The sequence below is a fragment of the Eulemur rufifrons genome, chromosome 15 (assembly GCF_041146395.1).
Source record: "Eulemur rufifrons isolate Redbay chromosome 15, OSU_ERuf_1, whole genome shotgun sequence".
In the NCBI taxonomy this organism is placed as follows: Eukaryota; Metazoa; Chordata; class Mammalia; order Primates; family Lemuridae; genus Eulemur; species Eulemur rufifrons.
This window is the reverse complement of record NC_090997.1, coordinates 68,747,165-68,766,859: the sequence shown is the minus strand read 5'-3', so window position 1 is coordinate 68,766,859 and position 19,695 is coordinate 68,747,165. Positions and strand designations below refer to the sequence as shown.

General features: G+C 37.6%; 1 protein-coding gene and 1 non-coding gene across 5 annotated transcripts; both read right to left on the bottom strand.

Moving 5' to 3' along the window:
• Positions 1–921: 921 nt before the first annotated feature.
• Positions 922–17,541, bottom strand: RSPH4A (radial spoke head component 4A). 4 transcript variants are annotated; one of them, XM_069487578.1, is made up of 6 exons: positions 16,618–17,541; positions 10,394–10,628; positions 5,458–6,198; positions 3,489–3,639; positions 2,635–2,752; positions 922–1,159 (listed from the first exon to the last, which is right to left on the bottom strand). In XM_069487578.1, exons 1-6 carry the CDS (start codon positions 17,298–17,300, stop codon positions 922–924), a joined length of 2,166 nt encoding a protein of 721 aa, XP_069343679.1. In that variant the 5' UTR covers positions 17,301–17,541. The 4 variants fall into 4 exon arrangements, 2 of the variants coding, with proteins under 2 accessions (XP_069343679.1, XP_069343680.1); XM_069487579.1 differs by lacking the exon at positions 3,489–3,639 and having other exon boundaries at positions 1,137–1,159; XR_011235505.1 differs by lacking the exons at positions 922–1,159; positions 2,635–2,752; positions 3,489–3,639; positions 5,458–6,198; positions 16,618–17,541 and adding an exon at positions 12,325–12,357 and having other exon boundaries at positions 10,566–10,628.
• On the bottom strand, positions 10,868–10,970 carry LOC138396206 (small nucleolar RNA U13). The gene has a single exon (XR_011235670.1). It is a non-coding gene; the product is annotated as a small nucleolar RNA U13 (small nucleolar RNA).
• Positions 17,542–19,695: the final 2,154 nt, after the last annotated feature.

Genomic DNA, 19,695 nt, shown 5'->3' with positions numbered 1-19,695 from the left:
ATATCTGCATCACAGTACTTGCTAAATTGCAATCTATTCTAATTTTCTATTTTTTTATATTCCTTTTTTGAATGAAAGCTCTGATTTCAGGAGCAGTGCCTAGTTTTTATTCATAGCTGCATGTTTGGTACATACAGGACTTAAAAATACTTTTTTTTAATGAAGGAAAATAATGTTTTAGGGAAGCAGTGGTAGAAAATATAATCTGAAGTCTCTGTATATCCCAACTAATCATATCTGTGCACATTATTTTTCCTCAATCCCCAATCAGTTCAAATTAATTTCTGTAGGATAAAGGAGTCAGATCGAGAGAGTTAAGTTACAAAAGGGTTAAAAATTTTTTCCTGCAGTTTTTTGAGCAGGTGATGGAATTATGAGCACTTTCTGGGTAAAAAATGAATACACATATACAGTACTTGCACACAGCGTCATAGACCCAACCATAGGCAATTACACAGGCTTAAGAATACATGCTCTGGTTCGGTAGTTGTCAGGTTCTGTTTTGTTTTTTATTTTGTGCAGGTTTTTTGTTTGTTTTTTTGTTTTTGGTCTTCATACACCTTGACACTTTTTAAAAAGTATTAAAGTTTCCAAGAAGCTTCTGTGGGTTATGTCTTTCAATGTTTGCCATATAGAACTTAAACCTGAGAACTTTTTAAAACAAGAATATACAAGCACATTAGCCATGACCATTAGAGCAGTGATGTGATTGCATGTCATTTCACCTCTAGAAAACCCATTGAGCATCTTTCTATAAACACAAATAGTTATGAAATTCCAAGTGTATTTTTAAGGAATGACATTGCAGATGAATAATTTCCTATATGTGTGTGTATATACACATACATATACACACACGTATAAAATCAGTCCCATATAAGGAAATGTATATCCGTGCCACGTAAGACCAGGCTGATTTTCTTAGTCATAATCATCTTCCTCATCTTCATCTTCCTCGGTCTCTTCATTCTTCTCAGCGGCAAGTACAACTGCGTCTTGTGCAGCCCTGAAAGCCTGCTCCTCTTCCACACTAGGGTCATCCATTTCTGTAATTTCTGGTCCACTGGGGTATTCTTGATAAACCGCTGGTGGAACTGGGGGTGTATAATTGTCTGGACTATACTTATGACCCCAGCCTATGTAGAGATTTTCAAACTTTCTATAAAAAAAAAATCATATAATTTCTCAAGAGAAGTTGACCCTTCTGTAGTAAATTGCTTAGAGTATCATCGTCCCATTAAAAAAAAAAAAAACATTTAAAATGCTAACTGTGAAATATTTCTCAATGATTCTACTACCTCAGAATTATTTTGATCCGAACCACTTAAGCTGGTTAAGAAAACCATGGGGCCAGACACTGTCAAAAGGTGCCCTACAACTAGACCACAAGTAAAGGCCTTTTTTCATTTAGTTATTTTCAGGAAAACAAAAGTTACTATCTTTCATAAAGTGAGATTTTAAAAAGTTGCTAACACAGCAAATTCTTGGCTGGGTGAGGAGTTGGGCTTGTGGTTTAAAACCTATGCGTTATTTTTCAGGCATGACTATAGGCAACTTCAAAGAATTTACCTGGCAGGCCTCACCCAGGGAAAGATGCCCTTGCCCACCAGACTTGGTGCACCGCCAGTGCACTGCTGTCTCTAAGGGAAATTGCTGTCAAGGACGCTGGCCCCTCTGACTGGCTGTACTCTTCATATAGTTGTTTTCCTAGCCCAGGTGCCCTCATTTCTAGGTCTCTTTAGGAGAGGCCTTCCGGCACTTATTTTCCCCACTGTCTGTATTCAGTACTTTCACATTTCTAGCCCTTACATCCTCCTCCTAGCCTTCACATCCTCCTCCTAGCCTTCAGGTCCAGAAAACTGGAGAAGCCTTTTGTCTGGGGACTCCCTTGTCAGTGAGATGATCCCCACGACCTCCGTATCTGTGCTATCTACATCTGTGCTGACCCACCCAACTGTCCACTGGTGGGCCATTTCATGAAAATGAGACAGGAGGAAGTCAATGCTTTCTCTTACTTATACTATCACAGCAAATGATTAAAGACTTAACTCTCATTTTTGGCTTGTTGTTTTAATGGCTACTCTGACACCTGGCAACTCAGCTCTCTCTCCAGCTCAGCTGAGCTTCTGACATCGGATTATTTAGGAAAGAAATGGAAGCATAAGACAAATGGAAGTCTATGTTCTAGGTGAGGAATAAAAGGATTTTTAGTATCCTCTTTAGGTCTTAATTTCTTTGAAAGTGATAGCCTAAATAAAGCATATTTTTAATTATCTTTTATAGAGATGTCCAACAAAAATGATCTGAGATTTAAACTAAACATTGCTTAGAATTGCCTCCATTAATCTATTGAGTGACTATGTCAATTACCCAAATAATCACAGATGAAAAATTATATCTTATTTTGATTAATTGGATAATGGAGATGAAGGAGCAGAAGTCTGAATTACTCTAATGTCCTGAATTTGATGCTTTACTGTATAATACAAATGTTATTTTAATAAATCCTATGGCACATACCTACTATGCCAAAGATGAGCTAAAACAATAGCAGCTTAACATCTCAGTGATAATTTATAATTTCCAGAGCTTACGTAGTCACAGTGATGGCTTTGTCAGTGGTCAGATACTTACTTGCCATTGGAAAAGGCATATGCTCCAGGCCAACGGTTGGATCGGAGGACTGCAATGGCATATTGTGGAACAAGATTTGAGGATAATCGTGTTGTCCAAGGGGGTATATTCTGAATTTCTGCAACCCAAAGAGAAATTCAAAATCTTAACTCCTAAATAGACAAGAATCTACCATGCAATACAGAAGCTATTTTTATATTAATAAATGTTCATACACACTTGCACACACACACATTTGATATAGAAAGGAAAACAAAATATTAGAAGCTAAATCAAGGATATTTGATGAATTTTTTGGAACAATGAAATTTGAAATATCTATCTCCATTTTTGCAACAGAGACAAGACATTTTATTAAGGAAGAGGAAGCTTATGTGGTAAAGGGAGTAATATTTGATGACCAAATGAAAGGTCAGATCATTATTATTAAAAAGATAAAGGGTTATAAGCATATATAGTCCAAAACTGAAAGGGGAGAAACAAGAATATAGGGACAAAAGTAGATTTTTTTTAAAAGTACCATATATGGTATTTTAATATAACTATGCCATTTGTTTATGGTCTGCAGAATGCAAGACAAGAATGATACACAAGACAATTGTCAGCATTTCCAATAAGAGGTAGCCCACTTATGTTTCTCGTTTATATCACTCCTTCAACTTTGTCAAACATTGGTGTGCCAACTACATTCTTTACTCCCCGCCATCACAGAACACACAAAGGAGGAAGGGGATGAAACCTTGGCTCCTGTCCACTTTTTAGAGGTTTACAATTCTCATATATTTCCTATATAATGTATATAGTATATGATATAGTTTGTGTGTTTCTGTGTGATAATAGCTATATAAAATAACCTGAATCTTCAGAGATTGGTGTCAAAAGAGGAGGCCCCACTTCCTGTTCTATGAACTCAGTTTCTTCTCCTTTTTCTTCCTCTTTTTCTTCATCTTCTTCCTCTTCTTCCTCCTCGTTTTTTTGTATAGGGTTGAACCAATTACAGCGACCCTAGGAAGATTGCAAGGTTGCAAGATTTAGCAGTCTAATGAGGACCTTAAAATCTCAAAATATTCATTTGTATTGAAGCAATTATCAGCAGGGGGTTTCACTGTGTGGGTATTTCATCAATTATTCATTTGTTCGTTTAACATACATTATTTTCCAAGTGCTATATTGATCTAGGTTCTTTCAAGGAAAAGATTGTATTATTTATTTCAAGAATTTGCTCATTTCTTGAAGTTACAGAACTTGAGGGTTCAGTTATATTTTAAAATTAGCAGAAACTTATTGAAAAGGTAATAATGCATTTTGCTGGTTTGTAATAAATAATTTATATGAAAGAGGTAAAGCTATGATGATGATGATAATGATTAACAATAAAATTTTAAATGTGGTAAAAAGGTTATGTATGGAGGTTTGGGGTTTATATTAATAATTTCTCATTTAATTAACTCTTACATAGAGATAATTAAGATTACATCTTATCTAGATAAAAGTATAATGAAGATGTTCTACCTGTAGGTGAGACAGTAGAGCAGAGGGGTTAAGAGGATGGACTCTGAGTCCATTCTGCGCAGCCTCACATCTGATTCTGTTACTTATTAGCTTTATTCCCCTTGTCACATTTCCTAAGCTCTCTGTCTCAATTTTCTCATTTGTAAAATAAGGATAATAATATTAACTTTTTCCTAGGGTTGTTGTGAGGATTACATAAATACATATATGCTATTAACAGCACCTGGTATAATAGGTGCTATATATAGCTGCTATATATCACTGTTTGCTTCTTTTTTGCTTTTGTTATACTCCTTTATTATTCTTGGCATTAAATTGCCATGTGTTATAGAGATAAAATAAAAGAACTGTTTCCAAAATTGATGTACTCATCTGTATTTAACATATAAAAAATTGAGTAATTTCAGAACACATCAATCTAAATCCATACATCATCTGTCAAATACTCCACAGAAGTATTTGCTTTATTTCCATTTGAAAATATAAAAAAATGTTTGAAGATCCCTGGGGCCCTGGCAATTACGTAGTACTCTGTGTGTGTGTGTGCTTTTTTTTTTTTTTTTTTGAGACAGAGTGTCGCTTTGTTGCCCTGGCTAGAGTGAGTGCCGTGGCGTTAGCCTAGCTCACAGCAACCTCAAACTCCTGGGCTTAAGCGATCCTACTGCCTCGGGCTCCCGAGTAGCTGGGACTACAGGCATGTGCCACCATGCCCGGCTAATTTTTTTTTTTTCTATATATTTTAGTTGGCCAGATAATTTCTTTCTATTTTTAGTAGAGACGGGGTCTCGCTCTTGCTCAGGCTGGTCTCGAACTCCTGACCTCGAGCGATCCACCCGCCTCAGCCTCCCAGAGTGCTAGGATTACAGGCGTAAGCCACCGTGCCGGCCTTGTTTTGTTTTTGAGACAGGATCTCCCTCTGTCACCCAGGCTAGAGTGCAGTGGTGTCATCATAGCTCACTGCAACCTCATACTCCTGGGCTCAAACGATCCTCCTACCTCAGCCTCCTGAGTGGCTGGGACTACAGGCACACAACACCATGCCTGGCTAATTTTCTACTTTTTGTAGACACAGGGTCTGGCTATTTTGCCCAGGCTGGTCTCGAACTCCTGGCCTCAAGTGATCCTCCCACTTCAGCCTCCCACATTGAAAGGATTACAGTGAGCCACCATGCCCAGCCTTTACTCATCTTTTCAATGATCTCTTTATCTAGACTCTGAAGGTCTTCATTTTGCATTTCTTTATGAAAGGTAGGGACAATTTAAGAAATATTTGCTCATTAGCTTATAGGTTGAGAATCGAAAAACCCATACCTGAGGGAGAATATGCTGTACATGATGAACCCAATTGGATAAGGATTCAACTAGATCAATCACTTGGATGCCTTCAAAATCTGTGTTTTCCTCAAAGCTATCTCGCCCACTTTCTACCTCTTCCTCCTCCTCTCCTTCCTCTTCACCGAACTGATAGAATCCTAGAGGACTGACGTGGGTTCCTGCTGAAATTCGGGCAATTTGTGCTCGTAAGTAATTGCTCTCATTTCCTGGGAATGGTGGGTAGCTCATGATGGGAGCATCCAATTGCCCAGTGAAAAATTTCTTGATTTTTCTTGCAATAACAATTTGTGCAGGTGTAACTGACGGTAACTTCACCCATGATCTCCCTGGTTCATTGCAAACAAAATAGACATATTTGTTGGCACCTGTCCTACTTTCTTCTTTGGGTATAGCCTGTGGGGTCTTGTAAAAGGACTTCGGTAATTCATCTTCCTCATCTTCATCAGCTTCACTTTCTCCATTGTCCCTCTCCTCAGCTACATCTTCCTCTTCAACCTCCTCTTCATCTTCCCCCTCACGAAATTCCACTTCAGCTACAATATAATTCATTCCCAGACCCAAGATCTTGCCCCAGAAACGGCATCTTTGGATTGGGTGGGTGTCAGTAAGCTGCTTGAGGGCAAGAAATATGCGGTAAGTCTCATCTGTGCCCAAACCAATTCCAGCTTGTTCAAAATAAAAAGCGGACTCCATTACATTTGGAAGAGAGTTTTCTGCCTGGGAAAACAAATGCTGTGGTTAAAACTTTATCAATAAGGTGAATGCTTGTCTCCCTTTTCTGTTTTATACATCTTGATATTAGCTCTAGTTTTTCCTCTCCACCACGTCTTCGACATTTCTTTCAAGAGTTTGATCCAACTATGATAATTCCTGCATTTCAATTCTTCTCTCATTACTTATAAATGTAGCTTCTATCATTGTATCTTATACTCATTAATATATTATAATAGCTACCTTGTTCTATGTGTGTACATTAGGCAGAGAGATTTAATAACTACTATTAACAATAATGGTTCAACATCCCTGTTTTATGAAAAATGTTTAACCAACTCTCTTACTATCCTAAAATAAGATGTAGTATAACTTATGTACACACATATGTAGAAAAACATGGTTTTATGTACATTTATATTACCATATTTTAAAAAATATTCATTAAATACATGGTTTTATAAATATAGGGTAAATAAAAATCAATATGGCATCCTATATATAAGGCAACATATAGTATAAATAACGGAAATGAATAACGACGTAAATGCTCAGCATGACTACACTTGAAGATATAACATTGTCAGATACTTGCCTCTACTTATAATAAATAATTTAAAACAATGAAGAGAAAAGTAATTCCATAAAAGAAATACAGGAAAATAAATAAGCAGAGTCTCAAGGAGACTGGAGAGAAATATTTGTGAAAAGGTAGGAAAGAACCTTAACTGAGGTTAAGATAACTTGCAAGACAGAATCATGACTCTCAAGATGAAGAAATTGAGGACACTTTGCTATCCTTACAAATTATCTGCTCTTATTTATATTATAACTATAATGTCAACATAAATATAATGACATTTTTCAATTCTCATCCCATTGATTTAGATTTCTAAAACTTTTTCCTTGACATTTGCTGCACTCTCTCTTGATCTTATTTGGCCCTCTAGCACTATTTCTTCTTAGTCTCTTTAATTATTGGTTCCTTTTTCCTTAATTGAGCTGTAAATAGTGGTGTCCTCAAAATTTCCTTCTCAGTCATCTCATTACTCAATACTGTATGCTTGGAAAATTTCTTCCACACCACGGCAAGTAACATACCACTGTTTAAAATTTCTCTCTCGAACTCTGACTTTCTTCCCATGTTTCATACCTGTAATTCTAGCCACCTAGGAGAAATTTTAATCTGAGTATTCTACAGATATCTCAAGTTAATATTTAATTCATATTTCAAAGTTTTCTCTTTTTTCTATGTGCTCTTTCTTCACTGATAACATCACTATTCCCTCAGTTTCTCACACCAATAAGTTCAGTCATCCTTGCTTCCTCTGACTCCTTTGACCTTTAATATTAAATAGAGTCCTATTGATTTGAGCACATAAAAATTTGTTGGCATTATCCTCTCCTCTTTTACCCATTTCTGTCACGTTAGTCACCATCCTTGCTGCTTATGCTATAACAAAATGCTTCTAAGTGCTCTCCTCCTTGCCCCTATTTTACCTTTCTTTTTTCCTTCTCCTTCACATCACTACCAGAGTTCTTTCTAAACCAAAAGTCAGGCCATGTTATTCTCTGTTAAAAGCCTCTCACTGTACGTAAGAAAGAAATCTCTTATCCAACCTACAAAGAGCAGTCTGGCTTTAAGCACCTTGTTTGCTTCATATCCATTATTACTCCCGCAAACTCACACTCTTCTTTTCCAAACATGAAATAATCTTTCCTGCTTTTTGTTGTTCTTTTTTCTCAAAATTTTATTCCTTACAGTCTTCACCTGGTGAACTCTGACTTACCCTCCATGACCCAAAAGAAATGCCTCCACTACAAAGCCTTGCCCAAGTCCCAATTGCAGAATTAGTCATTCCATTCTGTCTTGTAGCCTGTTGTCAAAACAATATAGTAACAATTGCTACCATTGATTAAGTTCCTAGTATACGCCGGATCCATTATATATACCACCTCTACCCCTCAGGTTGTTTTCATAAGATTATCCCTGAAGCTTAGAAAGTTTGGTCATTTGCTCAAAGTCACACAACTAGTACATGATCGAATGAGGATTCTAACTCAGACCTGGCTAACTCCAATCCCCATGATTTTTTCTATCATATGAGGCTACAATCACAGAAACAGCTCAATCTGGTTCAACTTTGTATAATAAATAGCGAATTGTTTTTCAGTTGCCATGGACCTCAAGTTTGCAAGTTACATAACCTGGGCATGCCACGATGAACCAGGAGTGCAGCAATAGGCAGAACCTAACTGCTAGGACTAAGGAACAGGGATCTAATTAAGAAGCGGACACCTCATGGCATGATACATGATCCAATCAGACCAACCCTGGCATCACCTCATTGCAAGATCCAATCAAATCATGCCTCATTACTTTCTGCCTATAAAACCTGCCCCAGTCCCTAGCTTGGGGAAAGAGATTTGAGCCCAGCTCCTGCTTCCTTACTTAGCAGCTTTGCAATAAACTTTTCTTTCTGCAAAAGAACCAGTGCTTCAGTGTTTGGCTTTCCCACTGTCAAATGGACCCAGTTTGGTTCAGTAACAAGGTTATCTATTTATTGTACTAATCCAATGGCTTTCCAATCTTTTTGCCTCTTTCACTGAACTGTAAACAAATTAAAGTCAGAGAAGTTTTTTTCACATGTATATATCAGTACCTGCTATGAAGTAGGTAGCCACAATGTTTGCGAATGAATGGGTGAATGAATAAATGAATGCTCACGGCTAAGCACAGGAATTCTGGTGCAGTGGAAGACAGGGATGCAATCATGAATACTCTAAACATGTAAGTCTGAGACAGAGTTGGTCATATGTCTCATGTTTCAATGCTTCAGAGACCTGCCTCTCTTCCTGTTCCTGCATCTTTCCACTCTCTGAGGTGGAGCTTTTAATCTTTAACTTATGACCCAGCTGTCCTAGGTTCTAAAACCAATCCTACCCTTTATGAGGAAAATTTATGGGATCTCGTTAAGGGGTTCCAGGATCAAAACAGCTTGTTTGTGTTCTCATTCCATATCCTAGTTTAGGATGCACATCCCTACCGTGTAATCTTGCGCCTATAGATAACACAATGCCCCATTCTTATACGGGAATCTGACCTTTCTTTGATTAAGTCTTCCATGAAAATATCCATTTGCCTGATCTCCACATGCTGTTTGTTTCCAGACTCATCATCACTGTATATTGCTACATAACCAAATGTCATCTTGTTGAAGCTGTTTGATGTCAACTTCTTGACCTATATCACCTGTTACTTCTGTCTGAATACTATGGATCTCACCGTGTCAAGTTGGGTCTCCTACCACAGGCTGCTGAGCCCTAGAGGGTACACCTCCCATCTAAGTCTCTCTCTTACCTTTTCCCTGATGGAGTCCTTTTTTGAAGGACTCCATACCTTACTCTGAGCATCAGATTTGCAAGTACATAGATATATTTTAAATAGTCTAGTGGTAATAGAATGTGGAAGCTCAGCAAACATGTATACAGGCATTTAGAAAATAAATGTTGGATACTATTTTGAAATATTTAAAGCTAAAATTTCTGTGATGGACCAGATTTTATTCTTTAATTATAGCTCTGTCACCAACTTTTTCTCTAAATATTTTCAACAACTTGTCTATCAAGATTAAAATAAGTATTTTACAGCTCTCCTCTTATATTATGTCCCATTGACATAATATGCATAATATCAAACCATAATATGAGAAGTTTGCCTTAGAAGAGAATGCAAATGCTATCAGAAATACTTCTAAATTTTCTAGTAAATTAAAGGGGAAATATGTAATTTGATTTAAAACCTAATTTTTAACTATCTGAAATACATTCATTATTCAACAAATATTTAACAAGAAACAGCTATATACCCAGGTCTATATCAGGCACGTTGGAGAATATAAAATATGAGGAAGCCATTTTCCCTGATATCAAGAAACAGCCCACAAATGTATAAAAAACAGCTAAGGCCTGTAAAATACCAAAACACAATGTGAAAAAATAAGAAACCCATAAACAAGGAAATGGGTGGTGTGAAATGAGGTTGATTGGAAAAAGGTGGAAGAGATTTAAAAAAAAAAATAAGATGCATATTCTACTTAGGAAGCTATAAAGGACAGTTGATATAAACTTAAACTCACAACTCATGCATACCAAATAAAAACTTAAGATTTAACTATTAAAATTTATAGTAGTAACTTACTATTTCATCTTCCAGTTCTTGGTCAACTCCTTCCAAATGTCCCTGAAGAAAAAGAGCCTTTTGCTTCTCTGCTATTTCATAGGTTGGAAGCATCTCCTTCTCATTTTGGAGTGTATCTAATTTTTTACTAAAATGTGCCATCTTCACATCTTGACTAATATTTTCAATGATGTCAACAGCATTTTCAGGACGCTCATCTAATATCTTAGTCAGCATACTAGAAAGATGATCATATCTACTCAAACAGAGAAAATTCCAGACAATATACATGTCAAGAGCATTTGAAGAAGCATGTTATGCAGACTCAGCTAGTTGGTTTTTAGGAAACTACAATATCTTGATGCCCTCAGTGGATGAACACCTAAGGTAATTTCTACTGTGCTAGAAATAACCTATCCTAGAATTTTCCTTTGGAAATGCCTCCAATATGATATGAATGTTTGAGATATTTTTTAATTTTTAAATTTGTTTTCACGTCAGATGGGTAATGTGCTGATGTTGTAACAAGGTTTAAGGAGGCACATCTCACACGTGTACGTGAACACCCAATGATCACACTTAGGGACTACAAAAGGGTCAGGATGATTAAGTTATTAAAGAAAAACATATTACAACAAGATACATATTCCACAGCAGGTACCTTTTCACACTTGATTTCTGAAATTAAAACCTCTTGGTTATATATTTAAAAGTGATTAACATTATTTTTTACTGTTTTACCCTAACTTCTTTTTTTATTCCCCTTCCCCTACTCTCATCAAATCCAATTTAAATTCTTATCCTGTTTACTCTGTCTTTAAGATCTGTTCTCTTCCTTTCATTCCATTTTTTAAAAGCCAATTATCTACTTCAGTGTTTCTTAGACCTACAAGGAATGCATTTCATATTGCAACCTCCAGCCACACACAACTAAAAGAAAAGTGTCATTAAATATTACCTTTATTAAAATGAAATGCACTTTCATATTTTTTTCTGTTCTATTGAAAACACTGCCCTAGCTTTTTATTTTGCAACTAAATCAGTGAAATTGCCTCTACCCTCCCATTAATTCGTTACATTCTATACACAACTGCTAGTGTGTGCTTTTCAAATACCAGATTCACATGTAGATTTACCATTTAAGAGGCCAAATGTCTGTCAAAGTGCTCTCATGTCATGTTAAAGTGCTCTTTTCTTAAAAAGAAACTCCTCTGTTTAATAAGTGGAAACTTGGATAAATTGCCTCTTTAGTGGACATGCATTGTATTTCTCCAACTTTGTTTCTAATTATTAATTCAATTAGACTTTCTGTCTCAGCAAAGCAAATCTAAAAAAAATAATTTCCATACATTTGCTAAGTCCTATCTAGGAGCCTTTACTTACTATGTCTCATATATATAATTTCTCTCCAAAAATAATTTAAAACTCTCTTATCCTCAAGACCTTAGCACTCAAGTCATTCCCTAACCGTTCTTCCTCAGTTTAGAGTACCCCTTTCTGAAAACACTAATACGCTGCTATGAAATTTTATACATTATGTATTTCCTATTCAGCAACTACCTTAGGTTTTACAATGGCCAAGATTAGCGTTTTGTTTTTAATATATCTCCTCTCTTATTATAGTGAAACAAAACAAATAGATGTTTAATAATAGCCTACTTTCTGTTGATCTGAGCTATTTTTTTTTCTTTAATGTCTGTATTTATCTAACGGACCTTAGGAATGTCAGAGAAAAATACGTAGATTATATGGGCAACCAATGTAAAGGGCAGTTAAAAATATTATATGGTATTTGAAGAATATATTATTCTTTCCTCAAATATTACTATTTTTATAAATGAACAGAAATGTTTTCGCTAGGAGTTTCTTTAAAACTTCATCAAACTTCTTTACTACTCATTTAGTGTTGAAACTCATGGAGAAGCCTCAAGACTAAACATACTGTTGCTTACCAGACAATAGCTGAGTTTGTAATTGGAGTGTTTAAAAAAAAAAAAAAATTTACTCCAATAGAGGATGTGTATGATATAACATCAAAACAGGGACTCGAAGTCCAAATTTTCATTTATTTTTCAGGTTTCAATATAATATCTACATGTGCTTTATTCCTTGTTCTTCAGTCCAGATATTATATAAATGTTCTTTCAGTCCACATCTGAAAATACCTTTGTGTAAAATTATGAAGTATGTTTATTAGATTTTGATTCATAATTACAGTTTTTTTAATTAGGGAGGATTAATAACTTGCTCTAAAGAATGGTAGACAAGAAGGAAGCAATTCTTATCTGTGGGATTTTTGTTCAATGAGGAAAAACCATTTTCAGATCCTATGTTTTAGTCAAAGTTTGTTTTGAAAAATTATTTCTTTAAATTGACAAATATTAATTGTAGATATTCATGAGGCTCATAGTAATGTTTTAATACATATGTATGGTAATCAGATCAGGGTAATCAAAGATTGTTTTAATTACCACAGAAATAGCTTTTGTAGCTGTCAAATTAGATCTATATATAAGAGACAGAGTTAAAATAATCTTTTAGTAAGCAGTTTTTAACTACAGGGCTGAAAGTATTTAGAGGATAACAGCGAATATTATGGAAGATATTTGTTTACTGCCTCAGATATAGCATTTGGAAATAAAATTAAATTTCTATATGTAAGTAATGTCAGTTATACAATTCAATTAAGGACATCTTCTCATTTCATGTTTTTGTATTCAGCTTTAATTGTTAGTTAACTCACTGGGCAATGTGGCTCACATCTGTAATCCCAGCACTTTGGGAGGCTGAAGCAGGAGGATCACTTGAGCCCAGGATTTTGAGACCAGCCTGGGCAACACAGTGAGACCCTGTCTCTACAAAAAATAAAAATATTAGCCAAGCCGTGGTAGTATGTGCCTGTTGTCCCAGATATTTGAGAGGCTCAGGTAGGAGGATCACTTGAGCCCAGGAATTCAAGGTTACAGTGAGCTATGATCCTATGATTGCACCACTGTTTTCTAACCTGGGTGACAGAGTGAGACTCTGTCTCTTAAAAAAAAAAAAAATTGAAAAAATTGTCAGTGAACTCATATGTATTTATAATGCACTCTTTTGCAATTATAACAAGTTTGTAAATTCATGCATGTTATTTAATTCAAGGCACTGTAATAAGAAGTTTATATCCGAAATTCAAGTGGAATCCACTACTGAGTAGCAACTCTAATTCTTAGAGCTTAAGTAAATTATAGTTTAAAATAACTTATATATAATATTTTAAATTTTCAATCAGGTTTAATGAAAGGTTTCTCACATAAATATTTTTTTATTCATTAGACCTTAAAATTATATCTCATATTTTTAAAGCCTAATAATAGCTGCAGATATTTGCCACATTGTATATTCAGTAGACATTCATTTAATATTTACTGATTAATCAGGAAGCACTTTAGCAGATGATGATGAGAACTTGCAATATTGTGAGATATATATATTGGTTTTCACACACAATTTTTGGCTCATAACTCCTATAGTCTTGTTATTTCTCCCCAAGGCAGGCCTTAGAAATTAAGAATATACTGTAATCTTCCCCCACCTCTGGCCATAAAGAAATTTTCTGACTTACCTTGTCTGGTTATAGGTCATAAGACCCCCATCTCAGAAGGAGTCCTATCCCATATCAGATAGGAAGGAATGCTACACAGAGAGGCCAAGAAGAATCTGAATAGACAAGCCTTGCTGCGTTTCCCTACTCAGTCTATTGGTATTAGATCATACCCTTTTTGCCCACTCACATTTCCGCATGGTTGTCAATCATGCCTAGCCAATGAAGTCTCCATAAAAGGCTCAACAGGGCAGGATTCAGAGAGTATCTGGATAGCTGAACATGTAGAGGTTCCTGGAGGATGGCTTGTCTGGGGAGGGCATGGAAAGTCTGCACCCCTTCCCCCCATACTTCACCCTGTGCACCTTTTCATCTGAATCCTATGTAATATCCTGTATAATAAATTGGTGAAGGTAAGAATTTCCCTTAGTTCTGTGAGCCACTCTAGCAAATTAATCAAACCCAAAGTGGGGGTTGTGGGAATCCCAACTTGCAGCTGGTAGGTCAGAAGTTCCGTAGGCCCAGACTTGTGACCGGTATCTAAAGTGGGGGGTGGTTTTATGGGACAAGCCCTCAACCTGTGGGATCTGATGCTATCTGCAGGTAGATAGTATCAGAATTAAATTGGAGGACGCCCAGCTGGTGTCCACTGTAGGACTGACTGCTTACATGTTGGTGGGGAAACCCCGTCTCCTACATTTGGTCACAGAAGTCTTCTATGTTGATTATTGTCGAGAGAATAGAAAAAGCACTTGGAGTTTGCGTGAGTTTTTTCTCCAGAAAACTGAACTACATCCAGAAGGTGTGTACTTTAGTCTCTGTGCTGCCATTCATTCATTCATTCTTTTTTTTGGGGGGGCGGGGAGAAACAGAGTCTCACTCTGTTGCCCAGGCTAGAATGCCGTGGTGTCAGCCTCACTCACAGCAACCTCAAACTCCTGGGTTCAAGCAATCCTCCTGCCTCAGCCTCCCGAGTAGCTGGGGCTACAGGTATGCACCACCATGCCCGGCTAATTTTTTCTATATATATTTTTAGTTGTCCATATAATTTATTTCTATTTTTAGTAGAGATGGGGTCTCACTCTTGCTCAGGCTGGTCTCAAACTCCTGAGCTCAAACGATCCACCCTCCTCGGCCTCCCAGAGTGCTAGGATTACAGGTGTGAGCCACCGCTCCCGGCCCATTCATTCATTCTTATTTAATTAATAGTTGATAGCATTGTGCTAGGCACTAAGTACATAGTGACATACAAAACTCATACAGTCCTCAGGCTCTGGGGCTGCAATGTAGTGGGAGAGTCAGACATTAAAATATAAGTCTATAAATATAAATATATATAAATAAGAATTGCATTATGTGCTATGAAGGAAAAGAATAGAGTGTTATAATAGCATTCTATGGAAGCTGAATTCTAGAGAATGAGGAGCCAGCCAGGCAAAGACTCAGGGAAGAAGTCTGCTAGGCAGAGGGAGCAGCGTGGGAACTGAAGCCGTGGGCTGGATGGAGCACAGTGGTGGAGGGAGAGGTAGGAGTCAGGGAGTGCTGTGAGCCACTGGAATCCTGAGCAAATTAGGTTCTCCAGACTCAGTCCCCTCATTTAAAAAACAAATAGATTGTATTAGGTGTTTTCTAAAATCCCTTCTAGCCCTAAAACTCTGTTGACCCTATGATTATGCAATCCTGGAAGCAAGATTATCTAGGAATCTATACTCATCATGAGTTCTAAAATTAAAGATATAATGGGATGGCCAGAACATACCTGGGTCATTGGTCATCGCATTTTAAGAGAGACCTGGATTAAATGGCAAGTATTCTGGGTAGTCTTTACAGTGACCAATTCTCCCAGTTTGCCCAGGACTAAAGAGTTTCATAGGCTGTAGAACTTTCAATGCTCAAATCAGTACAGTCCTAGGCAAACTGGGATGGTTGGTCATCCAAGCACTGGTCTGTGTGGGAACTCAAAACCACACCATGCAAACACTAGAATGATTAGATTAGACATTAGCTCACTAATACTGGTAGAAAATTATTTTTTATATGCATGCTGGGAAAATATTTGGACTTTATGGTCCTTGTGGTCTCATTCAAGCCTGAGACTCTGTAATTCCTAGGTTTTATTTCTGTGTGTGTGTCTAGGGTCTTTAAAGAAGCTAGAAGAAAAATAAAAATTAAAAAAAAAAAAAAGAAGCTAGAAGAATCTCTACCAGTGACTGTTTTGAGTCCTGTGATCCAGGGACTTAAATCACTAACACAATCTTTTCAAATATAATTCTATTCACCCAGAGAAACACATTCTGTGCTAGGCACAATGGCTCATGCCTGTAATCCTACCACTTTGGGAGGCAGAGGCAGAAGGATCAGTTGAGGCTGGGACCCCCTCTCTACAAAAAATAGAAAAATTAGCCAGGTGTGGTGGCGCATGCCTGTAGTCCAGCTACTCCGGAGGCTGAGAGAAGGGGATCGCTTGAGCCCAGGAGTTTGAGGTTGCAGTGAGCTATGATGACACCACTGCACTCTAGCCCAGGTGACAGAGTGAGACCCTGTCTCAACAAAACAAACAAAACAAAACAAAACACCAAAGAAACACACTCTCACACAGAGATACACACCCTTCTACTTTGCCAAACTTTACTCTTTTTTCTTTTTTCCCTCCAAGACTTACAGATTCAAGCCCGACTTGGTACTGGTCTTCAGCAGGTAAGCCTTGGCATTCCGAATGGCTGTCTCAAGCACACTGGGCATCGCTTCAGAGGCCCCAGGCCCGGGCTGGTCTAGCTCACGCTCACTGTTTGAGTCTTCCTCCTGAAAAGTGTCAAATCTCAGCTCTTTTTGTTTAGAGTTGCTATAGCTCGCATCCGTTGATCCACACAAGGGAGATATGGGTTGCTGAGACTGTTGAAAGGTGTTTGCCTCTGACTGGCCTGCGTGATGAGGAGTGGATTCTCTTTTGTCAGACGATTGTTCCAAAGGATCAGAATGAAGCGTCCCAGCTTCCGGAGTCACACTAGCGGTCCGGTCTGACTGCAGTGGCGCGGCAAGGTCCTGTCTGGCCACAGCCCGGGGAGAAGGAGTGGGAGCGGGCTCCTGGAGAGGGGAAGGGGAAGATGATGCTCCTGGCCCTTTGGGGTCACCCAGAGACGTGATGACTTTAGCCTGGGGGCTCCAAGGAGGGCTGCTTCTGGGCTGGGGTCCAGTTTCTGGTCCCTGCTCCGCCTCCAAGGGCTCAGAGGACTCTTGCTCAGGAGACTGGGGAGAGGCTGCTGTCTTTCCTTCCCATGGCGGCCCTGCTTTTTCCGGTTCTTGGTTTTCTTGTTCTTGCTTCAAGGAGGTCGAATCTTCTTCCATGGAAGGAGTCAAGAGGAAAAAAAAAAAAGTTCTGGAAGAAGGGGGCGTGCAGATACGGAAGAAGAAAACGCAGGGCAGTCGCTTTGCCGCTGTTTCCTAAGCGATTTTTGGGTCCTACTTGCTCAGTAAGTTGCAGCGTCCTGTCTCCATAGCAACCCCGGGCAGGGACAACAATGCACACCTGTTGCCGGGATTAGAGGGAGGAGACTAAAAAAGATGAAAATCCTAGATTTGTGATTTGGTGGAGCCCCTGCCCCTCTTTCTACTGCAGCCAATCCGACCTGGACTCCCGCAGTCTTGGTTGGAAACCGAGAACGCCTCGTTCTGAGTCCAGAGCGCAGAATAGGAGGAGTGGCGACCCCGCGCGGAAGAACGGGAGATTTTTAAGGGTCTGGGAGTTTGATCCAAGTTGTGCTTTGCGGAGCGAGGCGTGGTTTAGTGCAGTGCATGGACAGTGCGCTTACAGAGGGGGATGCGGGGGAGAGAGAGAGACACAGAGGGAGGGAGAGAGAGAGAGAGAGAGAGAGAGAGACTGAGACTTTGGGACTCTGGGAATCTTGGAGGTTCAGGTGACAGTGGGATCCCAGTGTACAGACCAGGAGAGCCCAAGTCTTAGAGTGATGTCTCATCTGTGCTTACCAACCTACTCCGGAGAAGAGACTTTTGGAGAATAAACAGAGAAGTCTTGAGTTTCATTCTTCCATTATATGGAATCTTTCGGATGAGTAGGCAGAATATTACCTTCCATGAGAAAGGCGATGTAGAAAATTTACCCTATGTTGTAAATAGACAGATTGTAGGTTACCTGTTTTCTGATTACTGAAATTCAAATTAACACTAAACTACACTGGCATAATATAACTTTTATTTGATCGTGTAAATGTGATTTCATAATCTTGAAATGATTTAAGGTCAGGATTATGACTATTAATTTATACTATGCAGTATCCAACATGAGAAGGTATAGAGAAATAGACCATATCTGGCCTTGACTGTAATCCATGAATTAATTAAAGTCTTTAATATTAATTTGTTCTGTATTTCTCTCTCTTTTAAAATATACCAACTCTTAACTGGTATTTGACACTTTACATTGAAATGACTTCCACTTAGCAAAATGTTTGTCATAAATTCTAAATTAATGAAAGAACACAATACTCCTCCACCCAGTTTGATAATTTGATAAAAGCTTTGGATCTTTATCCTTTCCAAAGTACACATGTGTGCACACACACAAAATGTTGCATATAATTTCTGCTGGTACAGAACTCTTTAAAATTAGACTCCTGGGATTTAAATAGAATGCTTGGGGTTCTAAAAACAAAACAAAAGGTTAGGATAAACTAGAAATATAAATTGGTTTTTTGTTTTTTTGGGTTTTTTTGGTAATTTGTAAAAGGATTGAAGGAGTCAGCATTTTTTTCCTTATTTTCTCCCTTGCAGCTGGCAAGCTATGATGGAGCCTTTTTTTCTTGGAAAGACAAGACTGAGCAGGGTGGTAGGGACAGGAGAAAGGAAGCATGAAGGGACAGATTTAACTTGCTTGTCTCTCTACTTTAGGAAAGAAGAACAATTGAAAGGAAAAACCTAAGAAAATGCCTATTATTATTCCTGCTTCATTTTTCAGTCCAAAGCTCTAACAAGACTTTGACTGTAGTAATCTTAAAGTTGTTTCTCATTGCCCTTAGGATAAAGACCAAAGTTCTTAGCCTGCTTTCCTTCCCATCTTCAACTTAGGCCACTCTCCTTAATGCTGGCTTCATAATATGGGTTGAGAAGTGTTTCTCTCTTTCCTATTTTTTGGAATAGATTGTGTAACATTGCCATGATTTCTTTAAATTTTTAGTAAAATTTATAGCGAAACTGTATGGGTTTGGAGAATTCTCCTTCAAGAGGATTTTAACTACAAATTCAATTTTTTAAAATAGTTATAGGACTGTTCAGGTGATCTCTTTCATTTTGGATGCATTTTGGTAGTTTATGATTTTAAAGCATTTTATGCATTTCATTTAAGTTGTTGAATTTACGTACGCTGGGTTCTTTGTAGTATTCTCTTCTTATCCTTTTAATGTTTGTGGGGTCTATTAGTGATAGCTCCTCTTTCATTCTTGACTTTGATGATTTGTCTTCTCTTTTTTTCTTTATCAGTCTTATTGGAGGTTCATAAATTCTACTGTATATTTATTATAAAAAATTAGTTTTGAGTTTTATTTCTCTATTGTTTTTTGTTTTCAATTTCATTGATTTCTGTTCTTAATTGTTTCTTTCCTTCACCTAACTTTGTCTTTATTTTGCTCTTCTTTAGCTAGTACCTTGAGGTAGACTTGGATTATTGATTTGAAGTTTCTTTTCTAATATAAGCATTTAAGGTTTTATACACTCCCTTTAAGCACTC

Excerpts from the sequence above, each read along its gene's own strand:
- RSPH4A (XM_069487578.1), bottom strand. The coding sequence starts at position 17,300 with ATGGAAGAAGATTCGACCTCCTTGAAGCAAGAACAAGAAAACCAAGAA. Across the intron at positions 10,629-16,617 it reads ACCAAGTCGGGCTTGAATCT|ATATGATCATCTTTCTAGTA; the intron begins GTAAGTCTTGGA and ends CTGTTTGAGTAG. Across the intron at positions 1,160-2,634 it reads TATGCCTTTTCCAATGGCAA|AAAGTTTGAAAATCTCTACA; the intron begins GTAAGTATCTGA and ends TTTTTTTTATAG.